We start from the raw sequence: 25,239 nt of genomic DNA, 5'->3' as shown, positions 1-25,239 counted from the left end.
ACACTGAAACAATGAATATGGGTACATAGGTATTTGACAATAACTATTTGAAGTGTTTATGTAATTTTTATTAAAATTATCAGGTTGCATTTCCATAACAAAACGAAAATTTGCATGCATGCTGAATGTGTTTTAACAAACACATTACTGAGCACAGATGTATGGATTTAACTCAAGCATTATGACTTAAAAAAGCTATTTGCCTAACCTTTATAAAACTTACTCTGATAGGAAGTACGGATCCGTTTCGTTAAATCAGGATAAAAGTTAGACAGGCCACGCATGCAAAAGTTGTCTTTGGAACATGCCAGAACACCAGCATCAGCAGCAGGCAGAAGGAAGAGAGAAAAATAGTCTAAAGTGAAAGGAAGTGATATCATACCAGAATCTAGAACAGCCAAGATGAAGAAATTGCAGCAAGTTTAGGTAATCAAATTAGAAAGGAGATATTTAAAAAATAAATTAATTAGAAAGTAAGAGGTGATAGATGAATGATGAGTATGCTGTAGTAATTTTATTCAGTCAAGTCTCTTATAAAAATAAATGGCATTTCTCTTACATGCATTTTACATAGTAAACTTACTTAGCTTATAAATAATTTGTATGTTATGTCATAAATATAAAAATGGTTGTCTTTAATCCTCCGTATTAACAAGAAAGCCTAGGGATTTTAGTTTGTTTTTTTTTTAATAACAAAGTGAGTACTCATTATATAACTAAATACAAGCATAGTTTACTTCATCCCAGTTTTTCCCAATTTTTGAATCATTCAAATTCTGAGTTCTAATCATAATGTTTGAGGCTCAATAAGTTTAAATTAAATGATAATTGAATTATCTCTTGTCATTCCATAGTGTATTTCCAGCAAGTAACTTAGAACTGTCTTAAGATCCACAGCTTTTCTGATTGAATTAGTGTTTCAGCAGACAAACAGTGTTTACTTTCCCCTAATATCTATCGAGAATAAACGAGCTTTCAAAAATCAACTTTCTCTTTCTCAATCATGAGGGAATCTTACGGTACATGCATGCACAATTTCTCTATTCTGCCTTTCTTTCAAAAGCCAGTAGTAGTAGAAGCAGAACCTGTGTAGTTTTATATTTCTGGCACTCCAAAATATTGCTGAAAGATGAGATCCCTAGCCACAAAACCCAGGTTTTGTGGGTTCTGAAGGAGAACTTTTGTGCTCCTGAAAAGAGTCTAGACTATAAATTTAGAAGGGGTTGAGGCTTACAAAAAAAGATTAACAAAGAATTTCAGTATATCAAGTAATTTTTTGTTAGTCCCAAGGGAAACTTCACTTATTATCACTTTCATATGTTAAATCTGGCACACTTACAATTTAAAAAATAAAACCTACAATCATGTACCTTTTTTTTTTTTACTTTATAATAGTCTTCACCTGGTATATTTAGTAAAAGTGTCAATATTCAACTGATTATTTTAAAAATACAGAAAATTTTAAAACCTGTATAATGTAATATGTAATACTGTAGGTGTATGTCTAGCTGCAAACCATTTAGCTCAACCAGTTTTGTTTTTTTTTTTACCAACTAAACTATGTCAGTGGACAAAAAATATACAAAATATTGGCAATGTTTACAAAGCCAACTATTTGGATATATACTGAAATTTCAGTAAAACTTGGCATATCAAAGTTTGGTATTACATGTAGAAAGTATTTTGGCTTGTATTTTAATAACTTTATATATTTTCCTTTATAATTGTCCTGTCAAAAAAATATCATCTTTCATAGCATTGTAAAATGTTAATTAACATTTACTGCATTTGTGAAAATACCTCCAAGAAAGTCACCATCCAACAAAAAAATGACAGCTAAAAAAATGGAGCTAATTTAAAAAATTACAATGGGTGAATAACTGTTACATTTTTAAAGCTATAGTATATTAGAAGAAAATTATCCCATTGTAAGTAGTTTTTTTCAACAAGAGACTAATTTTCTTAACATTTTTATATTCGATAGTGTCTTATTTTGTTATTTCTTAGGAATTCAACTTAAGAACATTGAGATGCTTCCTAACATTAATAACAAATTGAAGTTTAAACACCTTCTTTACCCTTTCAGAGTCTCGCTACGTTTCTGCCCAATTTTACTTACATGGCATTATAAATTATGCTGATTTTATACTGCTATGCATTTGAATAGCATCACAGAAGACAAGAAATCTAAAGGAAAGAAAACAGGTGAACTAAATAAGTTCATAATCATCTTGTTTTATCTACCTGCAATGAACTGCTTGTTTTTTCGAGGAGACCGTGGTTGTCGTTGGTATATGTCACTTGATCTATATAGGTCAATGGTCCCCATGCTTAACAGTACAGTCTTCTGTATAAAATCCACCACAGCCAACCCATTGCAGTTTCCAAATGCAACTCTGAGAGGAAAAAAAAAAATACAACTAGAATGTATCACACCAACCATTATTATTTTGTCTCCGAATTTAAAAAATAAATATGATTATTGGAAAATAATGCTTTAGGATTGGGTAAGCCAGGCAGTGATTGGTAGTCATGAAGGAAATGGTGCCTTTTACATAGGATAGGTTAACCTTGTATAATAGCCAGGACCACTGCAAAAAACCAGGAATGACCTGCAATAATGTTTCTCAGATATTTTCTCATGTAAGTAGTGATTACTCAGCCTGTTCTTTAATAACTTGATTTTATGTGATTCTTCTGTAAAAACAGAAAATCTTCTTGCTATGAAGGGGAAACTAGGTCAAGAAATGTCACACTTTAATAGCAACAGATACTTTATGCAATTAGATGCCTTTTTCAAATAAAATCATAATTTGGGGGTTCCAAATTAGTTGTCTTAAACAGAGTAGATATTTAACATAAGATTTTACATAAAGATTAACTTCATATATCAAAGATTTTGTTACTATGGTAGATATTAAGAGAGAATTTTCATTCACAAAAATTTAATAATATCCTCGATCTTTTGGTCTTTATTTTGTCCCATTAAACTATAGAGACTATTTGAATTAATTTCTTAACTAAATCTCCTCTAAAATTAGAACAGATCTCCTAGGCAGATGTTTTGATCACCTTAACCACTGTGCTGTGCTGTACTGGCTCGTGTCTGACTCTTTGCCACCCCATGGACTGTAGCCTGCCAGGCTCCTCTGTTGGCATATACTAAACTCTTTTTTTCTCCATTCACAACACGACTTCTAGCTGAAAAATTGTAAATCTGTGCTTTTTGCTTCCTAAATTAAATATAAAATAGTTGTATGCATGTTGTTTCCTCACTTTAAATAATTCCATGTTATTTTCTTAGATTGAATCTTGTGGACGAGTCACCAGCTACTGTTAATCTAGTTATTTCTACTGCACCACACTGCCTTTCTCACAATAAGTGAAAAGAAAAATTCTGTCATACTAGGTGTTTTGCTATTTTATATAAAGTTCTACATCTTCCAGGAAGACTGACTCTGGAAACCGGAAAAAAACATTGTAAAAGTCAGAAGATTCCATCTCATCATTTATAGATTATGTGCCTGAGAAAAATTAATAAACACTGCCAGGCCTTAGTTTCTTTACTTTGTAATAAGAATTACAATGTTAGATTTATCTTGTTCAGAGCTTTTATGAACATCAAATCAGAAATGTTATTAAAGTACTTTGAAAAGTTTCCACACAAATTAGAATTGATCTTAATATTTCTTTATGTACAATATTACATACTGTAGTGAATTAATATCTCTTCAATTTTTAACGTTAAAATGTAGTTCCTCTGCCTACAGGCATAAGAGTTCCCAAATGCAATTTTGAGAAAAAAGACAACTAGAATGTATGACACCAACAAAAATAATTATTTTTGAGTTAAAAATAAGAATACTACCTCCAATTAAAATAAATAAACTAATTAAAAAATAACAATACTAGAAAGTTATACCTTAGGTTTGAGAAGGTTAGGCAATGGTTGTTTGAAAGGATATTGGATTTAACCTTACACCTTAACTAGAAAACTGAACAAAATATATTGAAAAACAGTTTTCACATACTGGTCAACAGGAAACATAGAGTAAGATGAAAGAAGGATAACAAAATAAACTTTAGGCATTCTAGTTTAAGTGTTCTAGTTTAGCAAATGGAGTAATTTCCCAGGCTAGAGCACAGGAAACCAAAGCTCAAGGACAGATCAGAAGTCTTGCTGAACTGAGGCGACAGAAATCAGAGTCTGATGCAGCAAAAGCAGTGAGAATTTATAAGGCAGAATTCCAGAGAGAAGACAGCAGCACAGATGGAATACACCCGAGATGTATAGAATGGCCCTCTTCAGAGTGCGTCTGGGCGCCCACGTAAATAAAACTACACAAGGCTTGGGAACAAACTACCAACAAAGGTAAAACAGAGTAATTTGCAAAGCTCATCCAAGGCTGAGAATATTTCATGTCACTACCAGCCACACTGCTGAGATGTCCAAATACATGGGAAAACAGATACAGCAGTGTGACCAAATTGGCCATAAACTAAAAGGCTTTTCTGGATCCATCCTAAACAAGCTCAAAAACTATTCTAAGTAACATAACTTCCTTCCAGAAAACTACTGAAAAGAATCCAATAAAATATAGACATAAATATAAAATTAACAATGTTAACTACATGAAAAGTATTAACAGTAGGCATATAAAGAATTAAGAAACAGACTGATAACCAGGGGGAAAAATAAATCAACAGAAACATATCTAGAAGTAAAATAGATAGTAAAATTGGCCAAAAAGGATGTTAAAAATGCTTTGTAAAATATATTCCAGATATTCAAGAAGGTTGAGGAAAACATGAATGTGGAAAATACATTTCTTATTCAGAATATTCACAGAACTCCCAGTAATAATAAGATAATTTGATTTAAAAAGTAAGCAAAAGATATAAACAGATGTTTCACCAAACAACATGCACAAATGTGAAAATAGCACTTCAAAGATGCCAAACATAATTACTTACCAGGAATACGTAAATTAAAACCACAATTAGATACCACTGAACCCATCAGAGTAGATAAAACTGAAAAGATCGACACTATGCACTGTTGACAGGTATGTGGTAAAGCCAAAACCCTCATACGTTCTCATGGAAATGCGAAGTGATACAATCCCTTTATAAAACAGTTTATTCTGTCTCATAAATATATACTCACCACATGACTGAGAAATTCTGCTCTTATTTACCCATGAAAATACAAATGAATGTTACATAAGGACTTTTGCTGCTGCTGCTAAGTCACTTCAGTCGTGTCCGACTCTGTGTGACCCCATAGACGGCAGCCCACCAGGCTCCTCCAGGTGGATTTTCCAGGCAAGAACACGAGTGGGCTGCCATTTCCTTCTCCAATGCATGAAAGTGAAAAGTGAAAGTGAAGTCACTCAGTTGCATCCGACTCTTAGCGACCCCATGGACTGCAGCCTACCAGGCTCCTCCGCCCATGGGATTTTCCAGGCAAGAGTACTGGAGTGGGGTGCCATTGCCTTCTCCGATAAGGACTTTTACTTGAATGCTAATGGTAGATTTATTCTTAATAGTCTCAAACTGGAAAAAACCCACATTTCCATCAATGATTAATAGATACAACACACTTTTGTATACCCACATAAATGAATATTATGAAGCAATGAAAATGAACAAGTCACAAATATTATTAATAACAGATGAATCACAAAAGCATTATGCTAAGTGGAAGAAAACAAGATAATTTATGCTTCTATTTATATAAAATTATAATATATGTAAAAATATGGTGACAGAAAGTAAATCAGTGGTTTTACAGGGCCAAGTAGTGACAGGTAATAAAAGGGCACAAGGGAACTTCTGAGGTGATGAATAGTGTTTATAAAATTAGTCTGTTGGTGGTTACATAACTTACACTGTCATGTATATTTGTCAAAACTCATATTGCATGCTTGGTAAATTTTTTTTCATAAATGTTAATACCTCCATACAGTTTTTAATATTAATAAAAATCAAATTACTACCAAAAGAGACCTGTGTGCTTCTTGACCCAGCAGCCAGTCAGCCCACATTTCGAGGGCATCATCTCCAACCTAGTGTCACAGTCCTAGCCCTGAACTGGTGAAGCCAGAAAATGCAGCCAAACCAGAGTGAGGACTCCAACTCATCAGCCTGAACTTGAGGAAGCCATTGGCCATTGCTATTAACAGTGCAAAAATGAATATCCTTTCTGATTTAGTTTCACTCAAATAGAGTATATTTAGGGGATAAATTTCTAAAAATAAAATTACTCACTTATGTGAAAAACACTGTATATTTTACTCTTTAATTCAAGCATAACACATATAAATTAAACAGTTATCACAAAGTGAACAGCCTCACATAATTATCACTACATCAAGAAACAGAATATTACCAGCAGTTGACTTGTGCTTCTCCTGATTATTACTTCTGTCTCCCCAAATCTGACTTCTTATACCAAAAGTCAGTTTTACTCGTTAATAAATGTTTCACTTTTTTCTAATATTAAGTTACATGTAAATGAAGTTCATTTTCACTGCTAGAGAAATTAATATAATACAATTTATTCAGTCTACTCTGGTCATTTGTAGTTTGGGGATATTATAATATTGCCATCACAAATAATGCTACTGTCTTGATTTATTTATTTTTAATTGAAAGATAACTGCTTTACAGTATTGCATTTGTTTCTACCAAAAGTCAACAATGAATCAGCCATAGGTTTACCCATATCTCCTCATAGTTGAACATCCCTCCTACCCCTCTCCCCATCTCACCCCTCTAAGCTGTTATTGAGCCCCAGTTTGAGTTCCCTGAGTCATACAGCAAATTTCCACTGGCTATCTATTTTATTTACGGTAATGTATGTTTCCATGTTACTCTCTATATACCTCTCCTTCTTCCCACCACCAGCCGTGACCATAAGTCTGTTCTCAATGTCTGTGTCTCCATTGCTGCTCTGCAAATAGGTTCATCAGTACCATCTTTCTAGATTCCATATATATGTTTTAGTATACAATTGTTTTTCTCTTTCTGACTTACTTCACTCTGTATAACAGGCTCTAGGTTCATCTACCTCAAATGTGTTCCTTTTTATGGCTGAGAACTGAACATTCCATTGCCTTGGAACTGAACAGAGATCATTCAGTCATTTTTGAGACTTCACCCAAGAACTGAATTTTGGACACTTTTGTTGACTATGAGGGCTACTCCATTTCTTCTAAGGTATTCTTTCCCACAGTAGTAGATATAATGGTCATCTGAGTTAATTTGTCCATTCCAGTCCATTTTAAATCACTGATTCCTAAAATGTTGATGTTCACTCTTGCATCTCCTGTTTGACCACTTCCAATTAACCTTGATTCATGGATCTAACATTCCAGATTCCTATACAGTATTGTTTTTTACACCATTGGACTTTATTTCCATCACCAGTCACGTCAACAACTGGGCACTGTTTTTCCTTTGGCTCTGTCTCTTCATTCTTTCTGGAGTTATTTCTCCACTCATCTCTAGCAGCATATGGGGCACCTACCAACCTGGGGAGTTCATCTTTCAGTGTCCTATCTTTTTGCCTTTTCATACTGTTCATGGAGTTTTCAAGGCAAAAATACTGAAGTGGTTTGCCATCCCCTTCTCCAGTGGACCACATTTTGTCAGACCTTTCTACCAGAAAGATCTCTGTTCCTTTCCAACCCATTCCTTTCCAATCATTCAATAACACAGTAATCCAAGTGTATGCCCCAACCAGTAATGCTGAAGAAGCTGAAGTTGAATGGTTCTATGAACCGTTCTAGGTCTAGTTCTAGACCTTCTAGAACTAACACCCCAAAAAGATGTCCTTTTCATTATCAAGGACTGGAATGCAAAAGTAGGAAGTCAAGAAATACGTAGAGTAACAGGCAAGTTTGACCCTGGAGTCCAAAATGAAGTAGGGCAAAGGCTAACAGAGTTTTGCTAAGAGAATGCACTGGTCATAGCAAACACCATCTTCCAACAACACAAAAGAAGACTCTACACATGAACATCACCAGATAGTCAACACCAAAATCAGATGGATTATATTCTTTGCAACCAAAGATGGAGAAGCTCTATACAGTCAGCAAAAACAAGACCAGGAGCCGACTGTGCTCAGATCATGAATTCCTAATTGCAAAATTCAACTGACTTAAACTGAAGAATGTAGGAAAAACCACTAGACCATTCGGGTTTGACCTATCAAATCCCTTACAGTTATTCAGTGAAAGTGACAAATAGATTTAAGGGATTAGATCTGATAGACAGAGTCCCTGAACTGTGGATGGAGGTTCATGACATTGTAGAGGAGGCAGTAATCAAGACCATCACCAAGAAAAAGAAATACAAAAAAGGCAAAATGGTTGTCTGAGGAGGCCTGACAAATAGCTGAGAAGAGAAGATAAAGGCAAAGGAGAAAAGGAAAGATATACCCATTTGAATGCAGAGTTCCAAAGAACAGCAAGGAGAGATAGGAAGGCCTTCCTCAGTGATCAATGAAAAGAAAAGAGGAAAACAATAGAATGGGAAAGACTACAGATCTCTTGATGGGCACAATATATGACAGAAATGGTATGGACCTAACATAGGCAGAAGATATTAAAAGAGGTGGCAAGAATACACAGAAGACTGTACAAAAGAGATCTTCACGACCCAGATAATCATGAATGTGTGATCATTCCCACACACCTAGAGCTAGACATCCCAGAATGTGAAGTCAGGTGGGCCTTAGAAAGCATCACTATGAACAATGCTAGTGGAGGTGACGGAATTCCAGTTGAGCTATTTCAAATTCTAAAAGATGATGCTGTGAAACTGCTGACTAGGATGAGGTGCTACCTCATTGTGGTTTTAATTTGCATTTCTCTGAAGATCAACAGTGTTGAGCATCTTTTCATATGCCTGTTAGCTATCTGTATGTCTTTGGAAAAATGTCTTTTTAGATCTTCCCATCTTTATAAATTGGATTCTTTGGGGTTTGTTTTTTTTTTTGAGTTTATGAGCTGTTTGTACATTTTGGATATTAACCCTTTGTCAGAGGCATAGTATGCAAATATTTTCTCCCATTCCATAGGCTGTCTTTCATTATTTTGATGGTTCTCTTTCCTATGCAAAAGCTTTTACATTTGCTTTGATTGCTTTTGCCCTGGGAAACTAAACAAAGAAAACATTGCTACAATTTATGTCAAAGAAAGTTTTGCCTATGTTCACTTCTAGGAATTTAATGGTCATAAACTAACATTTAGGTATTTTAAACTTGTTACATTTATTTTTGTATGTGGTGTGAAGGAATTTTTTTTATGGTTCTTCTATTTTATTAATTTTTTAAAATATAAATTTATTTTAATTTCATTGTTTTACACACAGCTATTCAGCTTTCCCAACACCACTTGTTGAAGAAACTGTCTTTTCTCTTGTATATTCTTGCCTCCTTTGTCATAGATTAATTGACCACAAATGCATGGGTTTATTTCTGAGCTCTCTATTGTGTTCCATTGTTCTATATATCTTTTCTTGAATTAATACAACACTGTGTTGATCACAGTAGCTTTATAGTACAGAATAGAAACTAGAAGCATTATGCTTTGATTTTTCCCTCCCCCTCAGGATTGCTTTGGCAATTATGGGTCTCTTCTGGTTCCATATAAATCTTAGAATTATTTATCTTAGTTCTTTGAAGAATATCATAGATATTTTGATAGGGATGACATTAAATCTGTAGACTCTGGGCAGTATGACCATTTTAATAATATTAATTCTTCCAATCCAAGAGCATAGCATATCTTTCTGTTTCTCTGAATCATCTTCAATTTTCTCTCTCAATGTTTTATACTTTCAGCATCTAAGTATTTCACCTCATCGGTTATGTTTAGTCCTTAGGTATTTTATTTTTTAATGCAATTTTAAATGGGATTTTTTACTTTCTCTGATATTTAATTATTAGTATATAGAAATGCAACAAATATCTGTATATTAATCTTGTATCCTATGACCCTGCTGAATACATTTGTTCTAATAGTTTGGGGGTGTGTATTTTACATAGAGTATCATATCAGGTACAAATAGTGACAGTTTTGACTCCCCTTTCAATCTGGATACCTTTCCTTTCTCATCTAATTGCCGCGGCGAGGACTTTCAATACTATGTTGAATAGAAGTGGTAAAAGTGGGTAACCTTGTCTTCTTCCTGTAGTGGGAAGGCTTTTTCAACATTAAGTATTATGCTGGCTATGGGTTTGTCATAAATGGGCTTTATGTCGTTGACATATATTCCCTCTATATCACTTTGAGAGTTTTTATCATAGATGAATTTTGAAGTTTATCAAATGCTTTTTCTGTATAGAGATGATCATGTGGGTTTTGTCTTTCCTTTTTTTAATGTGCTGTATTGTACAGATTGAGTTGTATATATTGAACCATCCTATGACTCTGGAATGAATTCAACTTGATCACGGTGCTTGATCCTTTTTATATATTTTTGGATTTGGTATGCTAACAGTTTGTCGAGGATTTTTGCACCTATATTCATCAAAAAGATTGGCCTCTTATTTTCTAGTTTAGTAGTGTTTTTGGTTGGTTTTGGTATTGGGGTGATGGTGGCTTCACAGAATGAATTTGGGAGCATTCCCTCCTCTTCAGTTTTTTAGAACAGTTTGAGAAGGACAGGAACAAGTTCTTCTTTGTAATTTTGCTAGAATTCCCTATTAAAGCCATCCTGTCCTGAACTTCTTCTGCAGGGAGTTGTTTTTATTATTATTACTACAGATTCTACTTCACTTCTGGTGATCAGTCTGTTCAAATTACGTATCCTCTTGATTTAGTTTTGGCAGCCAGTCTCCTTGCAGCCACGAGGGCTTGTTTCCTTTATGTAGGGCTCCAAGACTGGGATTTCTAGTCTGTGGCTTGACCTGCTCACTCCCCAAGGGATGTGTCTATGCATGCAGACCTTTTCATCCTTTCAGAGCCCAAGGTGGAGGTGCCAACCCTTTGACTTTTTTCCATCCTACCTAGTTACATGGAAATTTTTCTTGCACCTTTGTTGTATAGGACTACTTTGGTCAGTCTCCAGTTCCATGAGACTTGTTCCACACACAGGTAAATTTTTGAGTTGTTTAAGGGGGTAAGGTGAGCTCTAACCCTTCTACTCTGCCATCTTGATCCAATCCCTTTTCAAGTTTTGACGTCATTATGTTGGCCACATGAGATGAGATGTATGGCACTTTTTCTTTCACAGGTTCTCAGAAAGAAAATAAATACTGTTGTTACTTATTTCTTAAAACTTTGGTGGAATATACATGGATGCCTGAAGTGTTCTGGCAGTTGAGTGTTCATGAGGCAGGTGTCCAAGGTTTCTCATACAATTATAGGCTCTTCAGAGGCTTTGGAGTGACTGTCACCCCCACCCCCAGTTACTGAACAAGGGAAACATGCTCTCTGACTTATTTATTCGAACAGCTTTCAGCAATTTGCCTGAACCTAGCAATATACCCTGATAGCTCTTAATTTTAGCATCCCCTTGCTTTGCAGGTCAATCTCTCAAATAGGGAAGCCTGAAAATGGTTTGAGCTCAGCCATCTTCCGTAGTAACCATGTGGGTTAGAGGATAAGCTGGCCATATCAAACAAATAGCATTATAGCTGTCCCACACTACCTTTCTTTCCTCCCCTAATCACTAGGCTGTTCCTGCCAGCTTTCCTATCAAAGGATTTTTCAGTCAAGAGCAAACTCCCGATATCTATATTCACATACATCTTTTACATACACCCCCAAACCTCTAAGAACACAAGATTGTTTTCAGGTCATTGGCCTTTCAGCTGGCTTCAAGTTCTCTTGGAGCTCATGAGACTTAGTTTAAGGACAGACTGGGTATATATAAACAGAGCTATATATGTGCATGGGTGCTAAGTCATTTCAATTGTGTCTGACTCTGCGACTGTATGGACTGTAGCCTGTCAAGCTCCTCTGTCCGTGGGATTCTTCAGGCAAGAATACTGGAGTGGGTTGCCATGCCCTTCTCCAGGGGATCTTCCCAACCCAGAAATTGAACCTGGGTCTTTTTTGTCTTCTGCATTGTTAGGAGGGTTCTTTACCACTAGCACCACTTGGGAAGCCCGATGCATGTGTGTATATATGTATGTAAATGTGTTAATTTGAAAAAAGATGATCCCAAATTTAGAAGGTAAAGATGAAATATTCAGTAAGTGGTATTGGCATAACTCTTAGTCATCAGGTAAGAAATAAAGTGTAATTCCTATTTCATGTCTCATACCAAAATAAACTCTGGATAAAGACTTAAATATATTAAAGCAATAAATATATAAGACAGTATGCCTCATGATCTTGAAGTGAGAAAGGCTTTTCTAAGTATGACAAAAAATCCAGAGCCAGAAAATAAAAACAGAATTACTTAAATATTTTTTAAATTTTTGCTTGAAATAAAAATCCTAATCAAAATCATAAATAAAACCAAGGAAAATATCTGTAGGTTTCATCACAGAGAAAGCTAACCTCTTTACTACATAAACATTTTTCACAAATCTACAAAAAAATAACTCTGCAAAAAAAATGGACAAAGAATATACACAGAAATGTCACTAGAGAAAAAAAGTTGTTCGGTTTCATTTAAGATACAAGGAAAGTGCTAATATTATAATAATAAACTTCCTTTTACTTAACAGAATGACGTTTGGTTATACACTGCTGTTAAAAAGGTTGTAGGGAATCAGGTATCCTCAAACACTGCTGATGGGAGTGGAATTTGATACAATGTTTATGAAAAGTACAAACTAGGAATAAGAATTAATTAGAACTAAATTAGTGCTTAAAGGGAATACAATCCAACTTTCAAAGATAGGATGTCTGATTGGATTATCCTGTCTAAGCTTTCTATACTCTCTATTAGCTTAGTCAGAGAAATAAATAATACTTTCTGGAGGATGAAAACATCATTTAGAACCTCAAATTATCTCTATAATAGTTTATAGTGGTATATAATGTTCAATAAAACAAAACAAAACCAAAAGGCAAACCTAAGTTATATGATGACAATATAATGTGACCCAAACCCAAGACAAATAATAAGCTAGTTATCAAATGCATTTTTTTAATTTTAAATTGGGGGATAATTGCTTTACCATGTTGTATTGGCTTCTGCCGTACAACAACTTGAATCAGCGGTAAGTATACATATGTCTCCTCCCCCCGAACCTCCTCCCACTCTCTAACCTCATCCTGCCCCTCTATATTATTACTGAGCACCTCCTGTCAAACACATATTTAAAGTAACTATATTCAACATGTTCAAGGAAACAGAAGAGTGATAATTTAGGAAGATAACAGAAAACTTTAAAAAGAACCAAGTGGAAGGTCTAGAGCTAAAAAAGAACTGAAATTCAACTCCATGGGTGAATCTACCATTAGATTAGATACCACTGAAGAACTGGTGAACTTTTAAAGATAAGTCAAAAGAAAGTATCCAAAATGAAACACAAAGAGTGAAAGGATAGAAAACACAAAACAAATAAAAATGTATGAGTGTGATAATATCTTAACAGCCTCCCAACACTAAAAGTTTGACATTACTATTACAAGTTTGAAATAAATTAAGAAAGAACATTTAACCACAATTTATGTTTAAATTACTATTTTCTTATACAATTTTCAACCTAATAAAAATCCAGGCAAGGGTTTCTTTCCACTTTTAGGACTTAATTATTTTAAAAGAAACATTTAATGTATCAAACATATTAGATAAATTATACAAATTAGAAAGAATGTTTAACTACTTACATTCCATATGCCGAGCTCACAGCAAGGCTAGTAATCTGCTGTGGAGGTTCACCGTCCACCCACACCAACTGAATAACAAGTTCTGCTTGATATCCTGGAGGCATCCGCACTGGTCGTGTTTTAACACTAGAAAAACAGAAAAAATAATTGCATCATATACAGTTCGAATACATATGCTCATGCTTATTTTCAGAATTCATAACAATAATCTTCCTATAGAAATATACAATACCATGCACTGAGGACATTATGCAGGTAAACAGTATCTTCTAGCTTTCTTAAAATACACCAAGTCACTTGTGATTTCTTAACCTTTCCTTGAAGTAGCTTTTCAGTCAGTCAGATCTAGAACTTCACTGGACTTCATGAGTTCCTTTTTCTCTTTTGATAGTAGTATTTTAAATTATTTTTATTATTTAATTACTTTCTTACACAATATTTGTTACATATGGGTAAGTCATAATGCATGACATTAAGAACTATGACCATTAATCTACAACCCAACTTGAGTTCAACATATTCAAAACCTAAATTCCTGTTCTTGCTCTCCAAACTTGCTCCACCTGTAGCCTTCTCTGTCAAAGCTATGTTTTCTTTAGGGTCCTTCAGGGAAGGAAATGTATTCATTATTAATGAAGAATAAAAATACTGGACTCTTTTCATAGATAGTCCCAAAAAAGATCAAGGTACCTCTTGGTGGACTGAAGACCACTTGACAATAACTTAATAAAAGAGGATATTTCATTTGGCAAGTTTCAAAGAATTATACAATTACATGTAAAGTTGTTTTAAAATTTGGTAGCAACTCTTACTTGAGGCATGGGATACTGTCCTTTGTTACTCCTTCACTAGCCACAGTGTTAGTGCTCCCAGAGAGACTCCTTGAAGGAAGCTGGGATGAAAGATCTGGAAATGGAGGACTTGTTTCTGGTTCTGGGGTAATAATATCTTCAATATCATACTGCAGTCGTACCTCTAAAGACTTAAAAAAAGAAAAATCAAGTTTTGATTTCATCTAGGTTGTCATAATAATAATAATGATAATCATATTAAAATCTGGTATGTTTTGGTAATTATTCAGATTAGTTCAATTTCAATTAATAGTAGAGATACCCTAAACTGAATTAAATAGTAAGTTACATAAAATATTCAATGGCGTTCACAAAAAAAATGTAAAATGTGTTTAATTCTTTAGAATTATAAGAAAAATACCTGCCAGTGGAGATAAATTTTCTATATAATAAATATTCCTTAAGGTAAAGTATAAATTACAGTTCCACATATGATCAAATAAAAGGAGGAACTGGTCTGGTTAGTCCAATGAAAGAAACTAAATTGGATGTGTATGTGTATTTACATGCACACAACACACTTACAAATTGTTATTTGTACAAAACTTTTTAGCTTTAAAAAAATCATTCAATCTTGACTTCGAATTAATTCAGTATAATTTTCCAAAATAAATTGCATATTTTATTAGTTTAGCTCTTATATAATTTCATTAGCTTGGTCAGAATTGCTTAATGAAAAAAATATGATAATTTAAATTGGAATAAAAAACCCTTTCTTTAAAGTTAAGAATGTTTAAAAATTACTTTATGACTACATTCAATGCTTCAAAAACTCAATTTTATAACACAAACATTGTCTTTCATTTTAAAAATAAGCATTTCTGACACTGAAAACAATTGCTTACAAAAATAAATTATGGAATAGTGAATACAGCAATGTTATCCAAATTATTTTCATAATTATCTTAACACTTAAATCCTCTGGTGGCAATAACAATTATCAAGTGCTTACTACACTTAGATACTCTGCTAATGACTTTAACATACTATCATAAAACCCTATGAAAATGGCATTACAATTTCTAGTTTATCACTACTTCCTATTTTTCTATTTTATTTACACAGGAAATTATATGAGTGATGAAGCTGAGTCTTTACCCAGACTATACTACTGACTAATGGGGTCTTGTGACTTGTTTAGTCACACAGGTATTCACTGGTAAAGCCAGAATTAAAAGCTAGGCTTATCTGACTCCAGTGTCTGGGATTTAACTACTATACTCTAAGAGCAATGTTTAATTTTATTCCCTAAGGGATAAGCAGTTATATTTAGGCCTTTAATAGAAAATCTTTATTTTCTGATAAAATGGAGTGGGTAGAGAAGACCCATTATACACAGGTGCCTTTATTTAGACTTAACTTATCCCTTAAGAGCATCATTATTTCAAATAATTAAACTATTTAATTATGTTTAAAAATTAATATTAGGTAAAGCAGCCCCATAATTATTTCCACCCTATAAAAAATGCTGCTATTTAAAAGATCAAAGTAATCTTACTGCAGTTGATAGTCATTTATGGCAGTTAACTGACAAAAAGGACAACCTAAAAAATTTAATAAAGATATAGAACAAAACTTGCATTAATTTGACATTTATACATAAAATCAATGACTGTCTATATAAAACCTATAGGCATAGTCTATCCTATTTAATAATACTAAATTTAATAGCTGATTTTGTCACTTTAAACCAAATTATTTTTTAACATAGTAACAAAAACAATTTAAAATTCTATGAACTGGATAACTGACCAAATACTGTACTCTTGATGGCTTAAAACCATACCAAGCACTAGTCAGAATCTATGATAATTGTTTTCTTTTGATAACTTGAAGTGTAAAAGTTAATTTTTAAATGACTTACCACTATTTCTGTTGTAATTTCATGTCTGCTGAATTTATAAATTATGACATATGCAGAGACTCCTGATACACAGAATATTCTGCTCTCTGGACACCAGTAGATCATCTGAATGGCATATGGGTCTTCCTCTACAATCTCACATGTTTGTTTTCCTTCTCCTACCTTCTGTTTTTCAAACACTTTTGAAGTTTTTAGCTTGTATAGCATCTGCAGAGTTACTATAAGATATTGAATCATAGTTATCTTCTAATTTGCACTTAATTCTTTTATTTGTTGAAGCCTTTTCAATATATCTGTTAACATCACAAAAATTTAAATCCAAGTAAACAAAATTAACTACATTTTAACAAGGAATTATTCAAAGTTATGCTCTCATATCAGTACTGTTTAGCCGGAGGAAGACTATAGGGAAAACATAAACATTCATTGAACATATATGGTATATACCAAACAACATGTAGGACTGTGTGTGCATTCTCATGGGTTCCTCAGAAAAGTCCCCTTGTTTATTGATAAAACACTTGAGCTCATAAAGTTTATAATGAAACTACTCAATCTACTTCTTTCCCAAGATTGAGAAGTCCTTTTTTAAAAAAATTTTTAACCGAAGTACAATGCTTTACAGAATTTTGTTGTTTTCTATCAAACCTCCACATGAATCAGCAGCCATAGGTATACATATATCCCCTCGCTTTTGAACTTCCCTCCTGTTTCCCTCCCCATCCCACCCCTCTAGGTTGATACAGAGCCCCTGGTTGAGTTTCCTGAGCCATACAGCAAATTCCCCTTGCCTATCTATTTTACATATGGTAATGTAAGTTTCCTTGTTACTTTTTCCATACTTCTTTTTTTCATTGTTTTCCCTTTTGATTGTTGGATGAAAGGTTGATGCTATTCAAGAGTTTATTCCTCTCAACAAATTTTTAGACATTCCTTCAGATGAGAAATACTTGTAATTTACCAGTTAGCAATATTAGGAATGATCTAGATTATTTTAGAAAGGTCATTTCTGAGTGGCTCTGTGTTAGGAAACAGTCAGTTATGATTTCTAAAAAGTCTGGTCTGTGAATTGTTTTCAGAAATATTTATTTGGAGGAATATTATTTCCATTTTAGAACTGGATGATAGCTCCACAATATTAAGATCTCTGATCCTAAAAAGGGTTCTTGAGAAAATTTCTAAAAATCTGGGAGTTCCTGCCAAAAGTGCACAATCTGAAACAATTATGAGAAACATTAGTCAGATTCAAAATGAAAGAGATTCTACAAAAGAACTGGCCTGAACTAAAAATGCCAATCATGAAATACTTAGCAACCATGCCAGACTAAAGAAAACTCTAAAGATAGACTGCTAAAATCCAACAAATACTCTGAGATTTTCTTTTGGTAAATGAGATATTACTGGAACAACTGGCTAAACTGAGTAAGATCTGGAAGTTAGATTAATTAGTTAAGTTATATTAATATTAAACTCCTGATTTTGATAACTATAATTTCATTTCATAAAAGAGTACCCTTGTTTTTAAGAAATACACACTGAAGTATTTAGGGGAGCATGTACTGTTAAGAAGAACATATATTTGTAGCTTGCTCTCAAATGGTTACAAAAAGCTATGTATATGTATATGTTTGTGTGTGTATGTGTGTAAGAAAATGGAGGTGAAAGAGAAAGGGTGCAAGCAAGCAAGTGCTAGATTGAGAGCATGCATATGGTAGAAGGGCGGGTGAAGGGAACACATGTATACACTGAAATCTGGGTAATCTTGCTGAAGGCTATACAACACTTCATAGGACATTTTTGTGATTTTTCTGTAAGCTTAATATGACATGGAAATAATAATACTACAGACATAATTATTTGACTTTGAGTTAACCAACAGAGATTATCCTTAGTAGGCCCAACAGAATCTGGTGAGCCCTTTAAAAGAGGGACTGAGGCCCTCCCTGAAGTTAGAGACACACTCCTTTGAAGAAACAAATCACATGAGTTTTAAACTCATGTACACCCATGGCGGATTCATGTCAATGTATGGCAAAAGCAATACAGTTATTGTAAAGTAAAACAAAGTAAAAATAAAAATTAAAAATAAAATAAAACATTATTCAGCCATAAAAAAAAAAAAGCTGCAAGAAAATGAATTCGGCCAACAATTACATGAGCTTGGAAGAGAACTCTGAGCTGCAGACTAGCCAATACCTCAACTCTAGTCTCTTAGATGTGAGCAAAGAACCCAAATAACCTGACCCAGATTCATGACACAAAAACTGTGAAGCAATTTATGGGTATTGTTTCAAACTGCTAACTTGTGGTAATTTGCTGTGTTTGGTCAGTCAGTCATGTCCAACTCTTTGCAACCCCATGGACTGCAGCATGCCAGGCCTCCCTGTCCCTTACCATCTCCTGGAGCTGGCTCAAACTCATGTCCATTGAGTCGGTATGCCATCCAACCATCTCTTCCTCTGTCGTCCCCTTCTCCTCCTGCCTTCAATCTTTCCCAGCAACAGGGTCTTTTCTAATGAATCAGCTCTTAGAATCAGGTGGCCAAAGTATTGGAGCTTCAGTATCAGTCCTTCCAGTGAATATTAAGGATTGATTTCCTTTAGGATTGATTGATTTTGCTGTTCAAGGGACTCTCAAGAGTCTTCTCCAACATCACAGTTCAAAAGCATCAGTTCTTTGGCACTCATACTTCTTATAGTCCCACTCTCACATCCACATATAACTACTGGAAAAACCATAGCTTTGACTAGACGGACCTTTGTCAGTAATGTCTCTGCTGTTTAATATACTATCTAGTTTTGTCATAGCTTTTCTTCCAAGGAGCAAGTGTCTTTTAATTTCATGGCTGTAGTCACCATCTGCAGTGATCTGGAGCCCAAGAAAATAAAGTCTGTCACTGTTTCCATTGGTTCCCCATCTATTTGCCATGAAGCAATGGGACCAGATGTCATGATCTTGGTTTTTTGAATGTTGAATTTTAAGCGAGTTTTTTCACTTTCCTCTTTCACTTTCATCATCACTTTCCTCTTTCACTTAGTTTCTCTTCCTTTTCTCTCGTAAGGGTGGTATCATCTGTATATCTAGGGTTATTGATATTTCGCTCACCATCTTTATTCCAGCTTATGCTTCATCCAACCTGGCATTTTGCATGATGCACTCTGCATATAAGTTAAATAAGCATGATGACAATATACAGCCTTTGATGTACTCCTTTCCCATTGTGGAACCAGTCTGTTGCTACATGTCCAGTTCTAACTGATGTTTCTTGACCAGCATACAGATATCTCAGGAGGCAGGTAAGGTGGTCCAGTATCCCCATCTCTTGAACAGTTTTCCACAGTTTGTTGTGATCCACACTGTCAAAGGCTTTAGCGTAGTCAATGAGACAGAAGTAGATGTTTTTCTGCAATTCTCATGCTTTTTCTATGCTCCAACAGATGTTGGCAATTTGATCTCTGGTTCCTCTGCCGTTTCTAAATCCAGCTTGAACATCTGGGAGTTCACAGTTCACTTAGTATTGAAGTCTTACTTGGAGAATTTTGAGTATTACTTTGCTAGTGTGTAAAATGAGTGCAATTGTGCCATAGCTTCCCTGGTGGCCCAGACGGTTAAGCGTCTGTCTACAATGCGGGAGACCTGGGTTCAATCCCTGGGTCGGGAAGATCCCTTGGAAAAGGAAATGGCAATCCACTCCAGTACTATTGCCTGGAAAATCCCATGGACAGAGGAGCCTGGTAGGCTACATGTAGTCCACGGGGTCGCAAAGAGTCAGACACGACTGAGCGACTTCACTTCACTTCACTTCACTTGAACATTCTTTGGCATTGCCTTTCTTTAGGATTGGAATGAAAACTGACCTTTTCCAGTCCTGTGGCCACTGCCGAGTTTTCCAAATTTTCTGGCATATTGAGTGCAGCATTTTCACAGCATCATCTTTAGGATGTGAAATAGCTCAATTGGAATTCTATTCTCTCCATCTGCTTTGTTTGTAGTGATGCTTCATAAAGCCTACTTGACTTCTCACTCCAGGATATCTGGTTCTAGGTGAGTGATCACATCATCATGGTTGTCTGGGTCATGAAGATCTTTTTTGTATAGTTCTTCTTTGTATTCTTGCCACCTCTTCTTAATATCTTCTGCTTTTGTGAGGTCCATATCATTTTTGTCATTTATTGTGCCCATCTTTGCATGAAATGTTCCCTTGGTATCTCTAATTTTCTTGAAGAGATCTCTAGTCTTTCCCATTCTATCATTTTCCTCTATTTCTTTGCATTGATCACTGAAGAGGGCTTTCCTATCTCTCCTTGCTTACTCAGCAACTGAAGATGAATACAGCTGATCCTTGAACAATACAGGTTTGAAATACATGGGTCCAGTTATTCTCATATTATTTTCAGTAGTAAATAGAACAGTACTACACAATCTGAGGATGACTGAATCCTCAGATGCTGAATCACAGATACAGAGGAACACTGTATGTGAGGGCCAACTATAAATTATGCCCCAACTGTAAGTTATGGGTAGAGGGTTGACTGTGTAGAGGGTTGGTATAGCCAATCTGACTGACTCCCATGTTGTTCAAGGGTCAACAGTACACATATCTATTCAAATTAAATATAACTTCATTTCCTGTACTGGACCCTATTCCACAAAATTGGCAGACTAACTGATATTTCTCTAATAACATCCACTGGTTTGAAGATATGCTGTTATAATGGATTACAATAAAAATATTAAAGATGTTGCAAACTTTTGCAACATATGTTCTGAGTGTACTAAAATACTTTATTTAGAAATTAACTTTCTAAAATATCATCATGTATGCTTTCAGGGTGGCATGGACTTAAGTCATTAGAGTGTTAAACTGTCTTCTCACATTTTAAAAGATAAGGAGTAACTTAGAGGTGGTATGAAATGAGCAAAGATATCATTGTGAAATTGTGTTCATGAAACAAACTCAGATTTACATGAAAAGGTTTATCAAAATAAAAAAACTGTCATTCTTTGGAATTTCTCCTTGATCAACTGTTCTTTATTGTGAGGTCAGAAAGGGGCCTCAGAATTCATGGTTTTAAATCTTTTAATAATTTCCCTTTGTTGATGTTTTGTTCTACTGCTAAAGGACTCTAGCTTGCAGACTAAGACTATCATTAATATTCAACTTTCTTCCCTCTGCTTTTCTGCTTACCACAGTCTTTCTCAGTTTACTTCTATACCTTCAGGTATCACTTTGATGCTGCTTCTTCATTACATACCATTCTTGACTGTTCTTCCTAACTGATGGACATTTTTACTTGAATTTCCTGGTGTTCCAACAAAACCCAAACCTCCAGAACTCTCCTGTATTCTTATTTCCAAAGAGTTACCTCCATCTTGATGATTACTCATCTCACAAAATTAAGAGACATTACTCACTTATTCTCTCCTCCTAGTCCTATCAAAATCTTATCTTCCAAAATTCACACTAAATGTTACCCCATCAAAATACATTCCTGAATCTACCTGGTTCAAATAAATCTCCCATTTCCAATATCAAACAGAACTTGGGTTGTACTACATTTAGAGTTCTTACCATACTGTTTGCCCTATAAATCTTCTGAAGGGTATGTATGGCTATAGTCAAGTCTTAAATATTTTTGCACATCCTTCTATGTTGAGCAGATTACTTTTTGTCCTTAAATTATGTAATTCACAAGATTTCAAAAGAAAATTTACATTTATCAAATTATTTCTGTTGATTCTCAGGCACTTGGTAGACAAGCAGCAAAGGTAAAAAAAAAAAAGAATAGTAGGACAAAAGAACTTTTCCAAGACCACAGAGTGAAGAAATGAAGGAAATTCCCTGAGCAGTTACTCTGATATATGAATAATTTGGTACATTTTTTCAGTGTAAATATAATAGGTTGCTAATAAACAGTGATTTCAGTTGTGCCTATATCATAGAAAAAAAGTAAAGTAGAAATAATACTTTAAAATGATTTAGTATTACAGGAAATGCATTTTGGTAACACAACCATAAGTGTATCTAAATATGTATCTAAATATGTATCTAAAATGATAACTGTCCAAACTAAAAAGTGGTAAATGGCTATGAGTAAATACTAACCAAGTTTTTTTTCTATAATAGAAGGAAAAACTTACTTGCAGATGCATCCCAAAATTTGATTGATCCATCTGCATGCCTAGATAAGAAATAAATTAGCATTAAGTATGGTCAATTAAAAAATTATAATTGTTCAAACTGTATAAAAACTTGAATTACTATTAGTGATCCCATGGACTGTAGCCTGCCAGGCTCCTCTGTCCATGGGATTCTCCAAGCAAGAATACTGGTGTGGATAGCCTGTCCCTTCTCCAGGGAATCTTCTCAACCCATGGATCACATTCAGGATCAATGCACTTCATGTGCATTCTTTACCACTGAGCCACAGAGTACAGAATACTTCCCAACACATTTCATGAGGCCAGCTCTATCCTGACACCAAAGCCAGGGAAAAACATGGCAAGAAAAGAAAATGACAGACCAATATCCCTTGAGCATAGATGTAAGAAAAAAAAAAGTCAACAAAATATTAGCAAATCTAATTTAAAAAGCATAAGGATAATATATCCTTATAAAAAAAACTATATTATATCCTTATAATATAAAACTAAGTTGACTTATCCTGGAAATGTGATGCCAGTTAAACATTCTTAAAAATCAATCACCATATATATTTCATTATACTGTCAGATTGAAAAAGAAAAACCATTATCATCTCAGTAAAGAAAAAGCACCTGAATTTAAAGTGATTCTCCACCACTACAGTGTTACAGGATTCTGTTTTTGTCTATGTATTTACTTTTACCAGAGAGCTTTATATTTTCATATGCTTTCATTCTGTTGTCTAACGTTCATTCATTTCATTTTTTTTTATTTTACATATAACTCATTTAATCTCAAACCAATACAATGTGTATTATTAAAATTCCTGTTTTAGAGCTAAAAAAAAAATGAAACAAAGATATTATACAACTTGACCAAAGTCACACAGATAATAAGTGGGTAGAATCTATAATCAAACTCCAAAAGCTGGGCCATAAAATCTATACACTGAAGCACCATGCTGTGCTGCTTACAGTTTAGACTTTAACAAATGCTTCTGCACTTCATCTAATGTGATTTATTTTTTTTTTAATTTTTATTTTATTTTATTTTTTTTTTTTTTAGTTTTTTATTTTTTAAATTTTAAAATCTTTAATTCTTACATGCATTCCCAAACATGAACCCCCTCCCACCTCCCTCCCCATAACATCATTCATTTCAACTCAAAGGACTCCCTTTAGCAATCCTTGTGAGGCAAGTGTACTGCTAATAAATGGTTTCAGTTCTTGTTTATCTTAGTGAAAGTGAAAGTCACTCAGTCATGTCTGACTCTTTGTGACCCCATAGACTATACAGTCCGTGGAATTTTCCAGGCCAGAATACTGGAGTGGGTAGCCTTTCCTTCTCCAGGGTAGCTTCCTGACCCAGGAATCGAACCAGGGTCTGCTGCATTGCAGGTAGATTCTTTACCAACTGAGCTATCAGGGAAGCCCTTTGTTTATCTTGGAAGGCCTTTATTTTTCCTTCATTTTTGAAGTACAATTTCCTAGACACAGTGTTCATGGCTGGTTTTTCTTTTATTCTTAATGCACTTTAAATACATCATCCTACTCCCTTCTAGCCTATATATTTCTGAGGAGAAATCCAACGATAATCTCATGTAAGTTTTCATACACACAATGAGTAGCTTTTCTGTTGCTGCTTTTAAGACTGTTTCTTTGTCTTTGTCAATTTGTTTATAATGTGTCTCAGTGTTGTCCACCTTGGGTTCATCCTCACTAGAGTAGTCTGATACATATCCAATGAATATGGAAGTCCATTTACTTCCTCAGATTTGAGAAGTTTTCAGCCAACATTTCTTCAAATAATTCCTCTGTCCCATTCTTTTAACTTTATCCCTCTCACTCAGTATTTCTTATTGTCTATCTTCAAGTTTGCTGGTTCTTTCTTCTGACTAAATCTGCTATTGATCCCCTCCAGTAAAATCTTCAATTCAGTCATTGTATTCTTTCACTTAAAACTTTATTTCTGGTTCTTTTAATACTTTCTATCTCTCTGCTAATATTTTAATTTCACTCATGCATCACTTTCCTTATTTTGTTTAGTTGTCTGCCTGTGTTCTCCAGTCATGCATTGAGTTTCTTTGAGGCAATTATTTTGAATTGTCATGTAATCACAGATATCAAATTCTTTAGGTTCAGTTTCTAGACATGTTTCTTATTCCTTTGATTGGGCTGTGTTTGCCTATTTTTTAATGTGCCTTGTTATTTTATGTTGTGAATTTAGCATTTGAAAATACAGCCACCTGTTATCAACTGGCTTTATACAGGGGAAGACCTTCACCAAGCTCTTTGGGGTGTCTCAAACCTTCAGTAGGGATGCGTCTTCTCTGGGATTGTTGTATAATTTCCAAGCTATAGAGGTTTGCTGGTTTCTTTTTTTCAGGAGCTTGCACTCTCTTGCTCTATCCATTATGTCTGTAGTACTGCGAAGTTCTTGGCATTTCAATAAGCCACTGAACTCTCCCTTGTTTTCTGTGGATACCCAGGCATCCAGATTCTATCAGTATTCTGACTGAGGGGAGATAAAAACTAGTCTCTTTGGAAGTCCCTTGAAAAGCAGGAACACTGGATGCACAGT

At 34.5% G+C, this 25,239-nt stretch overlaps 1 protein-coding gene across 5 annotated transcripts in view; it reads right to left on the bottom strand.

The window, feature by feature from the left end:
* Window positions 1–25,239, bottom strand: part of STXBP5L (syntaxin binding protein 5L) — a 330,353-nt gene that overhangs the window by 106,609 nt on the left and 198,505 nt on the right. For 3 of the 5 annotated variants that reach the window (XM_060418502.1, XM_042231962.2, XM_004002958.6), the window contains exons 15-20: window positions 22,656–22,696; window positions 16,515–16,732; window positions 14,612–14,781; window positions 13,800–13,925; window positions 2,245–2,396; window positions 224–295 (exon numbers count right to left, since the gene is read on the bottom strand). In XM_060418502.1, the coding sequence (XP_060274485.1) occupies window positions 224–295; window positions 2,245–2,396; window positions 13,800–13,925; window positions 14,612–14,781; window positions 16,515–16,732; window positions 22,656–22,696 (779 nt within the window). The remainder of the gene's footprint in view (window positions 1–223; window positions 296–2,244; window positions 2,397–13,799; window positions 13,926–14,611; window positions 14,782–16,514; window positions 16,733–22,655; window positions 22,697–25,239) is intronic. The other 2 variants (XM_042231964.2, XM_012095350.5) reach the window with 1 other exon arrangement.

Source organism: Ovis aries, chromosome 1 (assembly GCF_016772045.2).
Source record: "Ovis aries strain OAR_USU_Benz2616 breed Rambouillet chromosome 1, ARS-UI_Ramb_v3.0, whole genome shotgun sequence".
Taxonomy (NCBI): Eukaryota; Metazoa; Chordata; class Mammalia; order Artiodactyla; family Bovidae; genus Ovis; species Ovis aries.
The sequence above is the reverse complement of the archived record's forward strand: the minus strand, read 5'-3'. Positions and strand labels throughout refer to the sequence as shown.